This window comes from Macaca nemestrina, chromosome 1, assembly GCF_043159975.1.
Source record: "Macaca nemestrina isolate mMacNem1 chromosome 1, mMacNem.hap1, whole genome shotgun sequence".
Lineage (NCBI taxonomy): Eukaryota > Metazoa > Chordata > Mammalia > Primates > Cercopithecidae > Macaca > Macaca nemestrina.
The window spans coordinates 171034168-171052476 of record NC_092125.1 but is presented as its reverse complement, the minus strand read 5'-3'; the positions used below and the strand labels follow the sequence as shown (position 1 = coordinate 171052476).

The 18309-nt window shown below is 32.6% G+C and overlaps 2 protein-coding genes across 17 annotated transcripts in view; one reads left to right on the top strand and one right to left on the bottom strand.

Moving 5' to 3' along the window:
• LOC105495176 (dedicator of cytokinesis 7) overlaps positions 1-18309 on the bottom strand; it is a 234095-nt gene that overhangs the window by 144075 nt on the left and 71711 nt on the right. The gene's annotated exons all lie outside the window — the stretch shown is intronic.
• Positions 1749-9099, top strand: LOC105495175 (angiopoietin like 3). The gene is made up of 7 exons (XM_011764449.3): positions 1749-2312; positions 2954-3064; positions 5327-5441; positions 6008-6121; positions 6540-6635; positions 8215-8481; positions 8872-9099. Exons 1-7 carry the CDS (start codon positions 1818-1820, stop codon positions 9054-9056), a joined length of 1383 nt encoding a protein of 460 aa, XP_011762751.2. The 5' UTR covers positions 1749-1817; the 3' UTR covers positions 9057-9099.

Below are 18309 nucleotides of genomic sequence, written 5' to 3'. Positions count from 1 at the left end.
GAGACCCACTCTCTACAAAATATTTAAAAATTAGCTGGGCGTGTTGGCATGCATCTATAGTCTCAGCTACTGGGGAAGCTGAGGGAGGAGGCTCACTCAAGCCCAGGAATTCATGGCTATAGTGAGCTATGATCATGCCACTGCACTCCAGCCTGGACAACAGAGCAAGACCCTGTCTCTAAAAAAAAAGAAAAGAAAAGAAATTTGGAAATGGTTCATTTTGTAGTAACAATTTATAATTTACACTGAAATTCATTATGATAAAACTTTTCCCTGTGTTAAAAAGATATTAACTTTATGAAAAATTTATTTTAGGTAAGGTTGATTATATATACTCACACACATACACAGGTTAAAAGTTAGTTTCATGTGACATAATAACTAGCATTTTGAGCACTACCTGTTTGCCCAACACTGTTCTAAGTGCTCTACATGTATTATTGTTAAATTATCATAACACTATGAATTATGTACTATAATTACCCCAGCTTTACAGATGAGGAGACTAATCCAAGGGGAAGTTAAGTAACTTGTCCAAGGTCAGACAGCGAGAGCTGGCTTTGGACCCCACTACAGTCTGACTCCAGCACCCATATTCTTAACAATTTCACCATATTAATATGTCAAGATTAAGTAGTTTTAAAGGATACTATTTTCTCACAAAGTTCTTAATATGAACACTTAATAAGAATAATCACTAATATTAGTATTTTTCTTTTTAACACTAAGTTGGAAGCACAGTGGAACATTTATTTTTAGAAATATTATTAATTGGCTGGGCTCACGCCTGTAATTGACTGGGCTCATGTCCGTAAATTTTGGGAGGCCAAGGCAAAAGAATCGCTTGAGCCCAATAGTTCCAGACCAGCATAGGCAATACATTAAGACATCGTCTTTAAAAAAACAAAGTTATTAATCTCTTCTTTTTGTTAAATGTATATTATCAAAATTGTTACACTAAGCTCACAAACTTCAGAAAAACTTATGATGGGTAAGTTGCTTGTGACATTGAAAGTATTTAAGATTCAATTCTGTTTGATCCTAGAAGACCACATATCCATTGTTCCTTCAGTAAACACATGAGAAAGAGCCTAGAACAGAGAGACAGAGAACACAGTGGAGAATGGGGAGTGAAATGTCTTTAATGACACTTACTATATGTGGGATTTTGTGATAATATACAAGGATGATTAAGACATACAAGGTGATGCAAAAAAACCATATTAACAATTATAGTGACAAAACTAAGGAGTACATAATTATACGTTGATTTATACAGAGTACCAAAGGAATACAGCATTGAGAGCTGTACCACTACCCGAGGGAATGGAGAAAGGCTTCAGAGAGAAAGTGTTTTTTGGGATGGATCAATGTTTCCAAAAGAACCGAAGTGCAGTTTGAGAAACGCATACTTAATTAATTCTTTTCCTCAACTTTAATAATAAATTTACTCAACAAAAAAGTTTATTTTTGACTTGTAAATCTCTTAAAATCATAAAAAAGTAAAATCAGCTTTTAAAAACAGGTAGTCACCATATCATTGAATGTGCAGTTTATAATACAGCAAAGTTAAATACAATTTCAAATTACCTATTAAGTTAGTTGCTCATTTCTTTGATTTCATTTAGCATTGATGTAACTCAATGTGGAAGAAGGTTACATTCGTGCAAGTTAACATGGCTTAATGATTAACTATATTCACCTGCCAACCTTACCTTTTCTGTGGCAAATATTGGTATATATAGAGTTAAGAAGTCTAGGTCTGCTTCCAGAAGAACACAGTTCCACGTTGCTTGAAATTGAAAATCAGGATAAAAATGTTCACAATTAAGCTCCTTCTTTTTATTGTTCCTCTAGTTATTTCCTCCAGAATTGACCAAGACAATTCATCATTTGATTCTGTTTCTCCAGAGCCAAAATCAAGATTTGCTATGTTAGACGATGTAAAAATTTTAGCCAATGGCCTCCTTCAGTTGGGACATGGTCTTAAAGACTTTGTCCATAAGACTAAGGGCCAAATTAATGACATATTTCAAAAACTCAACATATTTGATCAGTCTTTTTATGATCTATCACTGCAAACCAGTGAAATCAAAGAAGAAGAAAAGGAACTGAGAAGAACTACATATAAACTACAAGTCAAAAATGAAGAGGTAAAGAATATGTCACTTGAACTCAACTCAAAACTTGAAAGCCTCCTAGAAGAAAAAATTCTACTTCAACAAAAAGTGAAATATTTAGAAGAGCAACTAACTAACTTAATTCAAAATCAACCTGAAACTCCAGAACATCCAGAAGTAACTTCACTTAAAGTAAGTAGAAAATAAAGAGGGTTCATGTTTATGTTTTCAATGTGGAACATTAAAAAAAAATATTTCTAAGGCATGCTACTTGAAATACTTTGTTGCATTGTTGGAATACTTTTTTTTCCAAGAAAAATAATCTCCAGAAAATAAAATTTCCCATTATAATTTTGTTAGTTTTTGTTTCCCTAATGTTATATATGAAAACACTGAAACTTTACATTTTATATGAAAATTACAAATTGGTTAAGTAACACAATCTAGAACACTATGTCATTACACTATTGCAAATTACTGAAGGTAAGTAAAAATTTTTAAAAATTTAAAACTATTCTCTAGTGTTTAAAACAGATTAAAGTAATACAGTAAATGGAAAAGATTTATTCCTATTAAAATATGCTGGGCTTTTTCTCTTAATTGAAGTTCAGAAAAACAAATCTTAGATATATAGCACAATTTAAATAAAATGTTAAGAACAAAAATATATGCTATTTGAAAGAAGCATACAAGGGGAAGGAAATGCCAATATTCATTTTTCAAATCCATTATTAGTTTAAAAATTTAGATTATGATAGTGTTACAGGAAATTAAAACTCTAATAGAAAAGAAAGAAGAAAGTAACTTATAACCAATCTAATCTCTATATTCAGAGTTTTGTAGAAAAACAAGATGATAGCATCAAAGACCTTCTCCAGACTGTGGAAGAACAATATAAGCAATTAAACCAACAGCATAGTCAAATAAAAGAAATAGAAAATCAGGTAAGTCAATATTTTAATGGTATGTCCCATCTTTCACACAGGTTTGTAAAAACATTGAATCCTAAAATTATTTACAAGCTTTAACTGGATCATGAGTAAAATGATCACATCAGCCTAACTGTTAAAATTGCAGGATCTGAAGCTAATAAACTACCTGCATTTAAACCATGGCTCCAAAACTTTGTGTGACCTTGAATAAATTACTTCACCTTTTTGTCTCTCAGTTTCCTCACATATACTACAAAGATAGTAAGAGAACTTACAGGATTATTGTAAGAAAATAATTAATTCATAGCAGCCAATGTCATCCTATTAAAATTCAAATTAGATCATGTTTCTCCTTGCTCAAAACCACACAATAGCTTTCCATCTCACTCATATTGGCTCTTTAGACCAAGATTACCCGACCCTTCATCATCTCACTGACTTCACCTCCTCTACTCTAGTCATTTTGATCGCTTTACCGGTATTCAAACACATCAAACATGCTGCCACCTCGAAGCCTTTGCCCTTGTTGTTTCCTCTATCTGGAATGCTCTTTTGTTGTGGTATCTACATGGCCCACTCTTTGATCTCCCTTAGGGTCGTTATCAAACATAAAATTCTCAATGAAGATTTCCAAGGTCACTTAACCAAAAATTACAACTGCCTGGTCCCATCCCTGAAAACTTCTACTTCCTTAACTACTTTTCTCCTGCACACTCACCTTTATTTAACATAAATTTTAGTTATTTATCTCTTCTATTCCTGCACTAAAATGTAAGCTCTGTGAATACAGGGGTTTTTTTCCATTATCTTCATATTTTCCATTATTTGTATATACTCCAGAATATAGAATACTGTATGGCACATACTAGGCATTTCTGTTGAATTAATAAATGTAATGTCATATTCACACAGAGTGTGTGCTATAATTATTATTACTTGGATTACTAGAAATAGTGTGCCTCATAATTAAAGGTCAACATTCAACAACGTAATTAATCTACAATGTAAACAACTGGTGAAGTGAGGGGGGAAGCACTTGTTTAGAATAAAGCTATGTCAGAATCTAAGTATTCTAATATACAGTAAATAGTTAAAAATATTAATAATACTCTTAAACAGTCATTCAAGAGGATTCAGAAAAAATAATATAAACTCAGAGAAACTGGTAAACAAAATCATTTTCAAGACATATAAAACAAATATTATTACCAATTTCCACTAAACAAACATAATTTTAGTAGTGCTGCTAAAAGGATTTTTACCAACTACTTTTGGTTTCCATACTTTCCTTCTTATGATGCTATTTTTCTAAATTCTTTTCAATTATATCTTTTACTATGATTAAATGAACCTGCTCCCCAAAGCAATATGTTACTACAGTAATATATATTCTGTCTAAAAATAAAAATGTGTGAAGAAACCAAAACAATGAATTTCTGAGTTGGAAGAAGAGTTAGATCATTTGATTTAACTTTCTCATATTTAAATTAAAAAAACAAAACTCTAAAAATTTGAGTAACGTTAAAATCACATAGTTACTTAGTAGAAAAGAGTAATATCCAGCAAGTAAACTTTACAATAGATCCTTTTAAATAAGGTCCTAGGAAATGTCATTTATGCCAGGATCAAAAAACTAACACTAATAATGCAAGATATTATATATTCTGCTTTTCTTACTGTCAATGAGAAAAACTATCATTCAATAAATTGCAAACCCAACACACTTAAATAAAATGTTATTGCAAAACTAACGATAAACTACTGAATATATGGAAAGTAAGCAAATAAACTTGCCAACCTGCCAACATCTACAGATATGTTTACAGGTCAAAAATTATCAAATTATCAAGAAAGCCAGGTTCAAATTATGTATTATGTCTTTAAAGCAGGTCTGAAGATCAGTAAGACCTAAAACTGAAAATTATTGAACTTAAAATCTGAACAGAATATCAAACATATTCTATTCATATAAAAAAAAAAATACATTACAACATTCTAAGCAAAGCAGTCTCTACTTTTGGCCTTGTTCTGTTTTCTGACCAATGTCTGCTTTTTTGCCTTGTTTTATTTTTTTAATTTATTAAATAATGTACCTGATTAAATATTTTGAGAACAGGTAATCTGTACAATCTGAATAACACTGTTTATCTAAATATCAAACACCATAACATTATGAACTGAAAGACAAACTGTACTTTTGACATCCTTACTCAGATCTCCCCTAATTATGTATTCAGTATCATTTTAAAAAACAGATTTATATTCTTTTATCAGCTCAGAATGACTAATATTCAAGAACCCACAGAAATTTCTCTATCTTCCAAGCCAAGAGCACCAAGAACTACTCCCTTTCTTCAGCTGAATGAAATAAGAAATGTAAAACATGATGGTAAGACACTTTGGTGGGTTTCCTTCTTGAAGCTATTATCAAATTCCCTATTCTTAGGACTTGTTCTAGACTAAAAGATTAAGAGAGAGCCATCAAATACAATGGATCATCCTAAATTGGATCCTGGGGTTCTTTTTCTACCCTATAAAAGATATACCTAAGACAATCACAGAAATATAAATATGGACTTGATTATTAGATAATATAGAAGGTTTATTAATTTTCTTAGACGTGATCATGGTATTGCAATTTTAAAGGAGAACAACCTCCTGTTTAAGAGATACATGCTGAAATATTTAAGGAGTTAAAGGTCACTGGACTCCTGGCTGGGTGATAGAACAAGACTCTGTCTCTAAAAAAATAATTTTTTAAAAGAAAATAGTTTGGTAAGAATGATTCTTACATTCTTAAATAACATGCCATCTAAGAAAAATGCTTTAACATAAACATTACTGAAAAAAATGCTACATTTGCCACAATTTCATAAAATGTCAAGTGAAATCTCAAGCTCCAAAGACATTATTCCTATTACTAAATCTGATGTAATAACATTTTATTGATTCTAGGCATTCCTGCTGATTGTACCACCATTTACAATAGAGGTGAACATATAAGTGGCATGTATGCCATCAGACCCAGCAACTCTCAAGTTTTTCATGTCTACTGTGATGTTGTATCAGGTAAAACCTGTCTAAGGAGAATAGACAGTAGTTAGTTCAAGTTACTCAGTATGTATTAGGAAGATTAACCTGGTTATAATTGTTTTATACATATATATATATGAAATATATGTAACATGAATATTAGTATAAATCTAATACTTTTATCTTGCTTATTTATGTATTTACTCAATATTCTCCTTTTCCTCTAAAATAATCTGAAGTGACTATTATCAATAAGTTTACTATGCCAAAATTCATTAATTGCCCTTCACTTAACTTTTTGGGACCATAATAAATAATAAAATGTATTGCCATAACATTAATAAACTACCTTACAAAGCCACCAACTAAAACCAAGCAAACAAACAAAAAAGTGTTATTTACATCTGTCAATATCAATCTACTAAAAATACATGATTTCATTCATTATATTCAGGTAGTCCATGGACATTAATTCAACATCGAATAGATGGATCACAAAACTTCAATGAAACGTGGGAGAACTACAAATATGGTTTCGGGAGGCTTGATGGTAAGGTGACTACATTCAATCATTCATTTGCTAATCTACAAATATTTACTGAGAACCTATTGTGGACTGGGCATTAGGAAAAGTAGTAATGAAGAAGCAGCAGTCTCAGCCTTCATATAATTTATCATCAAACAATTACACATTTGTTAGTAAATTATATTTATTACAACTGTTATATAATTTGATTTATATTTATCACAGTTACATGTCTGTTCTTAAATATACTTATCACAATTTAATTTGATGGCTTACAATGATCATAACTATAATTATTAAAGACAATTCTGATTAAATGTTATATAAGTAGTAACTGTTACAAATAAGCTGTGAAAAGAACCACTCCTAGCATTAGTCACTCTATTCTCTCATTAACGTTTTACGTATCAATTAATTGGAAGTTAAAAGGACCAAGAAACTCAGACATACAGTATAAATTTTAAAATTTCAATTATTTAAATGTAATATATAGAATGTGTGGCTTATAATGAATTAGTTAACTCAATGCAAATTATTCTGATTACAAAATAATGTTAAATAAGCAAGATAAAATAACAGATGTTTAAAATCCAAAAAGCACATACAAAAATCCATGAATGATGTCTAAGTACTCACTTATAAAGTAGAAGACATTCATTATTATATCAAATTTTTAAATGCTCAGTACTATTTGCCCATTTAAAAATTTTGTATTCAAATTACCCGTTAAAGCCCTACCTAGATGGTATACTCCGTGATATGTTTTGTAGCTCCAAATCTTCTAATAGTGAGTGTAACCCCAAAATAAAAGGCTGACAGGTAAGTTAAGAATACTCACTTAATTCTGGTAAGAAACTAACCCATTTGTACTTGTATTTACCAGCAATCCTTAAAATGAAGCTTCCTACTAACTCAATAGCAATAAGACAACAGTGACTGTTTAATGAAAACAGTAATTTATTAAGCATTTTACTAAATACTTTAATAAAAAGGATTGTGATAAAAAGTCTATTTATATTTGTTATTTGTTTTTAATTCCAAATAAAAATAATTTTTAAAATTATAGAAAAAAGTTATTAAGAACCATGCTTTTTCATTTAAAATGATTTCTAAAATTTATTCCTGTCTTTTTCTACAAAGAAAACATATATTAAGCAAATACCAAAGGCCAGGTTTAGACTTATTATTACTCAAGTCTCTGGGAATACTTAACAAAAATCTCTTGACTGTATATGGATGTTAATAAATACCTGATAGTAAAGTTTATCCATATAAAGACTTACAAGAAAATATTCCTCTACCAATGACGAGACTTTAAAGTATCTATAATAATGTAACATATTTCACTGGTTAAATATGTCTTGTAATATGCATTATAGAAAGGATAATCTGACTTTCAGTTCTATTAATATTTTTAACATTATTGTGCATATAGATATCTTCAATAAAATTGTTTTAAAAGGTATTATTTTAAGATACTCTAAAATGATCAAGGGATTCAAGACTAAACAACTCAATTAGTTGCACCAATAAAAAACACTTAAAAAAACAGTGTCCAACCTGTAGTTAATAATTCACAGATTTTTAAAACTTTTCTTTTCAGGAGAATTCTGGTTGGGCCTAGAGAAGATATACTCCATAGTGAAGCAATCTAATTACGTTTTACGAATTGAGTTGGAAGACTGGAAAGACAACAAACATTATATTGAATATTCTTTTTACTTGGGAAATCACGAAACCAACTATACGCTACATGTAGTTAAGATTACTGGCAATGTCCCCAATGCAATCCCGGAAAACAAAGATTTGGTGTTTTCTACTTGGGATCACAAAGCAAAAGGACACTTCAGCTGTCCAGAGAGTTATTCAGGTATCTTTTTCTGATAACAATACTTTATTTTCATATCTTCAAAGTATCTGCCCACATTATTAGCTATTATCTGCAATGACAACTTTTAAAAATCCGAATCCCAAATAAGCGTTTTCTTTCTAGATGAAAACCTCTTAACTATAATGAAAGTGTTCATTCTAGTTCAACCAGGTATTTTACCTCTAATCTTCCTCAGATTTTCTATTTTTGGTGGTTTACAGATTATTTATAGAGATTATTTAAAACTGGGACTTATACAGATTATTTAAAACTGGGATACATGCATCTAAAACACTATAATATTTATTAAAAAGGAAGATAAATTCATGGGGAAATACAGTAACTACATATGAGTCTGTACCCACTAAACTGCGTATCTATCTCCTTTAGGAGGCTGGTGGTGGCATGATGAGTGTGGAGAAAACAACCTAAATGGTAAATATAACAAACCAAGAACAAAATCTAAGCCAGAGCGGAGAAGAGGATTATCCTGGAAGTCTCAAAATGGAAGGTTATACTCTATAAAATCAACCAAAATGTTGATCCATCCAACAGATTCAGAAAGCTTTGAATGAACTGAGGCAAATTTAAAAGGCAATAAATTAAACATTAAACTCATTCCAAGTTAATGTGGTTTAATAATCTGGTATTAAATCCTTAAGAGAAGGCTTGAGAAATAGATTTTTTTATCTTAAAGTCACTGTCAATTTAAGATTAAACATACAATCACATAACCTTAAAGAATACCATTTACATTTCTCAATCAAAATTCTTACAACACTATTTGTTTTATATTTTGTGATGTGGGAATCAATTTTAGATGGTCGCAATCTAAATTATAATCAATAGGTGAACTTATTAAATAACTTTTCTAAATAAAAAACTTAGAGACTTTAATTTTAAAAGTCATCATATGAGCTAATATCACAATTTTCCCAGTTTAAAAAACTAGTTTTCTTGTTAAAACTCTAAACTTGACTAAATAAAGAGGACTGATAATTATACAGTTCTTAAATTTGTTGTAATATTAATTTCAAAACTAAAAATTGTCAGCACAGAGTATGTGTAAAAATCTGTAATATAAATTTTTAAACTGATGCCTCATTTTGCTACAAAATAATCTGGAGTAAATTTTTGATAGGATTTATTTATGAAACCTAATGAAGCAGGATTAAATACTGTATTAAAATAGGTTCGCTGTCTTTTAAACAAATGGAGATGATTACTAAGTCACATTGACTTTAATATGAGGTATCACTATACCTTAACATATTTGTTAAAACGTATACTGTATACATTTTGTGTATTTTAATACTTAATACTATGAAAACAAGTAATTGTAAACGTATCTTGTCAGATTACAATAGGAATGAACATATTGGTGACATCGAGTTAAAGTTTATATTTCCCCTAAATATGCTGCGATTCCAATATATTCATGTAGGTTTTCAAGCAGAAATAAACCTTGTAACAAGTTACTGACTAAACAGCCTGACAAGTATGTATATATGTTTAAAATTCAATAAATAAAGACCCAGTCTTCTAAATTATAAAAATTTAAATTAGTCTTGCACAAATTAAATTATTCATCACAAAAGATGTATTGTTATTTTTAAGTCATTTAAGCCCTAAATCCCTAAAGATTAGATACAAATTTTTTTTGCCAGAGTATAAATTGTCAGAATTTATTTTTAAATATATTTTTTAAAACTACCAGTAAGAAATTTTAAATTAAACCCATTTGTTAAAGGATATAGTGCCCAAGTTATACGGTGACCTACCTTTGTCAATATTTAGCATTATGTATTTCAAATTATCCAATATACATGTCATATATATTTTTATATGTTGCATATATAAAAGATATACACGATTTATGTGAATCCTATGTAAATATTTTGTTCCAGAAAAGTACAAAATAATAAAGGTAAAAATAATCCATAATTTTCAGGACCACAGACTAAGCTGTCAAAATTAACATTGATTTTTTTAGGGCCAGAATACCAAAATAGCTCCTCTCTTCCCCAAAAATTGGACAATTTCAAATGCAAAATAATTCATTATTTAATATATGAGTTGCTTCCACTATTTGGTTTCCTTTAAAAAAAAAAAAAAAAACACTCTCATAGGACATGTTTCATTTTGTTCCTTTTAGGAGTAGTAAATTAGATTTTTTCCCCATACAAAGCTTTCTTTTACCAGAAAGATACTTCTGGCAGAAGAGGAGAAAGGAGCTCTTTTCTTTATGGTTCACACGACTGTCTCCTGTCCTCACTACTTTGCTTAAAGTGCTCAAATTCCACCACTAACTCACAGTTGTCTAATCTAAGCAAAGTCTAATCCCCTTTGATCTCTGAGTCTACCTTCCCTTTCATCTCTCTACTGAGTATCTTTTTTTCAAACTTGACCTTCATTTTGCTTTCACAATACTATACTCTCCATGGATTTTCCCTTACTTGAATCCATCTTTATAACCCTATTCCTTTCTCATATTTAGTACTGTGGGCCAATGGACAACCTTTAATCATCTTTTCTACACTGACTCTCAGACATTCTATCTGCTCTCACGGACTCATCTATGTACCATGAATAAAGTTCCAAAATCTACGTATTCATCCTAAGTCTCTTTCCAGTTCCCCTTCTTACATTGCCTATCTGCCATTTCTCCCTTTAATAACCTATACTTCACTTAAATTCAACATATCAAAAATAACAGGCCGGGCACGGTGGCTCATGACTGTAATCCCAGCACTTTGGGAGGCCGAGGCGGGTGGATCACCTGAGGTCAGGAGTTTCAGACCAGCCTGACCAACAGGGTGAAACCCCGTTTCTACTTAAAATACAAAAATTAGCCAGGTGTGGTGGCATGTGCCTATAGTCCCAGTTACTCAAGAGGCTGAGACAGGAGAATTGCTTGAACCCAGGAGGCGGAGGTTGCAGTGAGCTGAGATCACACCACTGCACTCCATCCTGGGTGACAGAACAAGACTGACTCAAAAAAATAAATAATTCACCAGCCCCTGACTGCTACTGCTATCTCTTTCTACCCACCTTTCCCTCCTTTCGACTCTGTCACACCATCTTTCTCACTTCTTTATATCCATTAATATGACCAGCATGTTCCCAGTCACAGAAGCCTGAAACCTGGAAGACATCTCTAGCTTTTCCCTCAACTTCGTAAACTACTTCTTTTGTATAAGCCACCAAGTTCAATACAATCTTCTCTTGAAACATCTCTTAATCTTATAAGCTTTCTTCCCCAAAGTCTGTCTTTAACTTGAGTGCCAGATTATATTAGTCTCCTCTTTCCTCCTAATTTTATGTCCCTCTCCCTGTCAATCTTCTGAAAAGAAATTTGTAATGGCTGCATACTGCTTGGACCTGTGTCTTTCAAGCTCATCTACTGAAGAAGTATAAGAGCAGAGGATAATGAAAACAAATCCTTTTAGGTTCTAGAGTTACAGGATAAAATAACTTACTATATGCACAAATTTCTTTCAGAATCTTATTGGATCTTAGCTTAAATCTTAGAATTTTACTTTAAAAATGCATGTGAATTGTGTTTTATACTTTATAAATCTATCTTCATGTCTGCAGTGGCTCACCTGTAATCCTAATACTTTGGGAGGCTGGGGCGGGAATACTGCTTGAACCCAGGAGTCCCAATATCAGCCTATGCAACATGGAAAAACTCTACCTCTACAAAAAATACAAAAATGAGCTGGGTGCGGTGGCAGGTGCCTGTAATCCCAACTACTTGGGAGGCTGAGGCAGGAGAATCGCTGGAGCCCGGGAAGTCGAGCCTGTAGTGAACCATGATCATAACACTGCATTCCAGCCTTGGTAACACAGTGAGACTCTGTCTCAAAAAAAATCTTCATATAAAAATATTTATTTTCCCCCAAGTATTCTAAAAAGTGATGCTCCTAGAAGATGTGTCATGTTTATCCTGAGGACTTGCACGTCCCATATAGTTCTGCCCTCACAAGAATGCATATGCCAATTAGAAGAGCATAGGCCTTCGGAACAAAATCCAAAATCCTTCCAGGTATTCAAGAGTCTCTATCACCTGGCCCCAAATTGCCTCTTTAGCCATTTTTTTCCACAACACAAACCTTCTGTTCTAATCAAAATTACTTTTAAACATTTCCTCCACACCTTAATGTATTCCATTTGTCTAGAATGTCTCCCCACATGTTTCTGATTGGCTAGATTATGCCGTATTTTAAGGTGCAGATATCTCAATTCTTCCACAAATATTCTAGTAAATGGCAGCTCATTCCTCTGAAACCATACAGAATTACCGTCCATACCGCTCAAATGGCACTTACTGAGAAAATACAGAGAAGTAAATATGGCAAATCATCATAATAAAAATTCTGAAAAATAGTATTAAAAGCTCCAAAAGCATCAAAGATAGTCGTTTCACTTGATTTTAGTGAATTACTGAAAAACTCCTATATTAAGAGTTTATTTTGAACCAGTATGAATTTTACTGAAACCAATTACACATGTGTCTCATTATGGGGTAACCTAGTGTAATCTATTTACATACACTGTGTCATCCTGGAATCACCATATTTTCATGCTTGTATCTTTACTTCCTAATAGCATAACTCATAAACATCAATTAACTCATTCATTAATTTTAGAAATGGTATTCATTAACCAATATTTATTGAGCATCTACTATTTGCCTCCTTTAAAAAATGTATTCCAAATTTGTACTCATATATACTCTGCCTTCTGTTGTAAGATAATCAAATTTCCTCGTGATTTTTTCCCCATCACTAATAGCCATAAACACTGCATTTATGTATGTACTACTGAGTGATTATCCAACACAGCCGTTTTAAAAATGAAAAGAAAGTGACCAAACAATTGGCCCTTTTATCAAAGTCCAAAGTATCCTCATGGCAAATCAACTAGGGTAAAATTACTTAACTGGTGCACAGTTCAAGGTCATGAAAGTAGCACTAACAATCCCCTACTACAACCCTTAATAAAATAAGGTTTTAATAACATTTTAGGAAATATAAAATAAACTTAAGGATTCTATCTAAAACATAAAAGCTGTTTTTTCTAAATTCATGTTTAGTCCTAAGAAAAGTCATACATCTAATAAAATGATTGGGTATGTAATTTGAAAGAGCAATCAATTACAACCTTGAAGATGTAAGGTTGTAGCTATTTATCTTCAAATACGCAGCCAAACCTCAGTTTCCTCACCCAATAGATGGGAATAATAATCCTGTCACATCTATTAATACTTCATGGGGTTTTAATCATCAAGCCAGACACTGTATTTGAATAGCTTCATGAACTATAAAGTTCTAAACAAATGTATACACTTTTTAAAAACAGGATCTTCCATATCATTGTTCACATTCCTTTAGTAAATAATCCCTACAAACGCTTCCTAACTGAACATACTATAATCCTCAGGAGAGAAGAACAAAACTGCGCTTCTCACAGTTTGCATCTGTTTCTGGAACTTTACTCCTTCCCTTTGCAATCTAAGATAACACTCTATCACCTTCAGATGCAAGCCCCTAACTAAATTTCTGGGTGGCTATGTTAAAATGTTAAGAAATAGAGCTCTTGACTCAAGAATTTTTTTTTTTTTTCCGAGATGGAGTCTCGCTCTGTCACCCAGGCTGGAGTGCAGTGGCACTGCACAGTGAGCAGAGTGATCTCAGCTCACCGCAGCCTCCGTCTCCTGGGTTCAAGTGATTCTCCTGCCTCAGCCTCCTGAGTAGCTGGGATTACAGGTGTGCACCACCATGCCCGGCTAATTTTTGTATTTTTAGTAGCAATGGGGTTTCACCATGTTGATCAGGCTGGTCTCGAACTCCTGACCTTGTGATCCGCCTTCCTCGGTCTCCCAAAGTGCTGGGATTACAGGCGTGAGCCCCCACACCTGGCCGACTCAATTTTTATAGTTAAAATAAACTAGGACCAATTAGATAGAATAAAAGTCAGAGTGGTATAACAAGGACAAAACCAAAATAGCAGAGTATGTGGCAGTAGCTTGAGCCATCTACAAACTCTAAAAAAAAACCAAAAACCAATACTTTCTAAAGCAGATGACCATACACTTGAATAGAAAAGTTCCTGAATTTTCAGTAACGTTCAGCTGAAATTTATACTTCCTTAAATTATGAATGTAGTAAACCAACCACAGCAGTATTATTATTATTATTATACTTTAAGTTCTGGGATACATGTGCAGAACATGCAGTTTTATTACATAGGTATACACGTGCTATGGTGGTTTGCTGCACCCATCAACCTATCATCTACATTAAGTATTTCTCCTAATGCTATCCCTCACCTAATCCCACCCCGACAGGTCCCAGTGTGTGACATTCCCCTCCCTGTGTACATGTGTTCTCATTGTTCAGCTCCCACTTATGCGAACAGGTCGTGTTTGGTTTTCTGTTCCTGTGTTAATTTGCTGAGAACGATGGTTTCCAGCTTCATCCATGTCCCTGCAAAGGACATGAACTCATCCTTTTTTATGGCTGCATAGTATTCCATAGTGTATATGTGCCATATTTTCTTTATCCAGTCTATCATTGATGGGCATTTGGGTTGGTTCCAAGTCTTTGCTATTGTGAATAGTGCTGCAATAAACATATGTGTGCATGTGTCTTCATAGTAGAATGATTTACAATCCTTTGAGTATATACCCAGTAATGGGATGACTGGGTCAAATGGTATTTCTAGTTCTAGTTCCTTGAGGAATCGCCACACTGTCTTCCACAATGGTTGAACTAATACGAAACATACATATTTTTATATCACTATTACAGACATCTCAAAATATTGCTGATGCTTATTACTATTTAGAAAATACAATAGTTTTTGAACCTGAAGCCCGATCATGTTATTTAATTCATTAATAAACACATATATCACAACTTTAATATTTTGATAATTTTAATTCAATGTAACTGATTTCCTTTGTTATTCTATATATTTTATGCATTTAAAAAACATTTAAACATTACAGATTGAGTATCCCTTATTCAAAATCCTTAAGACCAGAAGTCTTCCAAATTTCATATTTGTTTTGGATTTTGGAATATTTTCATTATACTCACGGTTGAGCCACCTCAAATCTGAAAATCCAAAATGCTTCAATGAGATCTTCTTTGAGTATGATATGGGTACTTGAAACGTTTTGGATTTTGGAGCATTTAAGATTTTGGATTTTCAGATTTGGGATGTTCAATCTATATTCCAAAAAAGGGTATCCCAGGATTTACAAGACAACCACGAGGTACTATGGTACACACAAAAAAATTAGCAGCCCATGTTCAAAGGACCTACTATCATGTAATAACCTAGTTTAAGAAACATGAATTACATTGCTCTCATGTCATACCATCAATAATACACATATTCTGACTGGCCAAGCTCTTCCTTGAAACAATATTTTAGGGAAAAAAATTTAATCAGTATTTAATAAGCTTATTCAACTACTCAAGATAAACTAATGATAGTGAAATTCTAAAGAGATCATAAAACATTTCATTTGTTATTGAGGTTGACTTTTAAAAGTCCTTATCTGGACGGGCATGGTGATTCACACCTGTAATCCCAGCACTTTGGTAGGCCGAGGCGGGCAGATCACCTGAGGTCAGGAGTTCATGACCAGCCTGGCCAACATAGTGAAATCCTATCTCTACTTAAAAAAAAAAAAAAAAAATTAGCTGGGTGTGGTGGCTTGCACCTGCAGTCCCAGCTACTTGGGAGGCTGAGGCAGGAAAATCGCTTGATCCTGGGAGGCAGATGTTGCAGTGAGTCAAGATCACGCCACTGTATTCCAGCACAAACACAAAAAAAGTCCTTATCTGTTAGAGATACATACTGAAGGATTTTCAAGTGAAATGATATGATGTCTAGGCTTTGCTTCAAAAATATTACCAACAAAACAAAAGACAAGACAAGCAACAGATAAAACAAAAATGACAATGCAAGTTAATTAACCCGTTCTGTAACGAGAATACATGGACAAAGCAAAGGAACAACACAGACTGGGGCCAGTCAGGGGGTTGGGGGCGAGGGGAGGGGAGGGGAGGGAGAACATCAGGACAAATAGCTAATACATGTGGGGCTTAAAACCTAGATGATGGATTGATAGGTACAGGTACAGCAAACCACCATGGCACACGTATACCCATGTAACAAACCTGCACATTCTGCACTTGTATCCCTGAACTTAAAGTAAAATAAAATTTAAAAAAAATTAATCTGTTCTCTTTACTTTTAGGTGTATTAATTTTAGGTGTAGGTGTACTAATTTGCTCTCTTTACTTTTGTAATTTTCCATAATAGAAGTTTAAAACTATATTCAGATTAGATCACAGAAAATAGATTTACTAAAATTTATTAAGAGATATATGGGCATATTCCTAACAGACCAAAATCCTTTTGTTTCTCACCCTGATAGTTACCAGGTCTGAACCACTGTATTTATTCTTATATTCTTAGTAACACCATGTTTGCTAGATACAGTCTTTCAAAAATACTAAGTAGAAAAACATACATTCAACAGGTGATTACAACTAAGGCCATTATTGGAAAAGCCGCTAACTCTAACAATCCTGCCAAGAATACCATGTGTTCTGTGGATGTATCTCTTAAAAACTGAATGTCAGTAAAATACATAAGCATTTGCTCAATTAATGTACCTTGATCTATTACAACTCAAATACAACAGTGGTGATCAAGTAACAATTTGGAACACAAGTAACGTTGCATACAATCTATTACCTAACTTTCAGATGATTTCAAATATCCAATAAAAGATTTTTTTCACCATTGAGAAAGATCTTTATTTGGTTTACTTAATGTTAACAATTACACTAGTACTTCTTCTAAAATACTGTGACAGGGTAAGTACTTCCTTGATAAAGCAAGAATTTGATGTAAACCCCACTTGTATGGTGCAGTAAGAAACATGTCATTCATTTTCTGATTGTTAGAAACTACCATATATTTGTGTATCTTCATTTACCCCTATAGAGAATTTGAAAAGATCAGGTCCCTCTTCAGTTAACCCTATGCAAATAAATTTGTCCAGCTGTGTGTGGGGGTAGGGAGGCACGGGGAACGACAGAGTTTGTTATTTAAAGGTGAAAATCTCTAACTTCAGGTATAACTTAAATAACAGATTTAAGTCTTTAAGAAGACTCAATATCTTCAAAAGAACATTTTTTAAAGTATACATAATAAAAGTAAATTAAACTAATATATACTCCTTTAGACAGCTTTCTCTGAATTGTCTGATAATGAACATAAAAATGAGAAGTGAAAGGTGTATAGGAAATGTGTCACTTTCAGAATACAGCTGTCTTTCCTATGATTTCTCAACTCAGTCAAATGCTTCAATGATGTCCATTCATTCCCCCTGTATTCAGACAGTTTTTTATTTTTTCCCTATGAGACCCTTTACAATCCTCTCAAGTTTCTTACTAAAACTAAATACAATATGCAAATATTTTCTTAAAACACACATGAACAATGCTTAAATTCCTAGTTTTTTCAGATATAAATTTGAACCCTCTGGAACTTCAGCTTTGTCATCTATAAAATAGGGATAACCATATTGGTTCTGTGCAGGCTGCTATCAGAGTTAATAAGATAATGGCCATATATAAACTAAAAGGAGCCCTAGTGTCAACTTTATCTTCCTTTTTTAAACATTATTCACTGGGAAAATGTGTACACAAATATTTGTATAGTGACCACTGGTATGTATTATCAGAAATTATGGCTTATCCTAAAACATTCCTGAGAAGGCAAAAAGAATCCAAATGA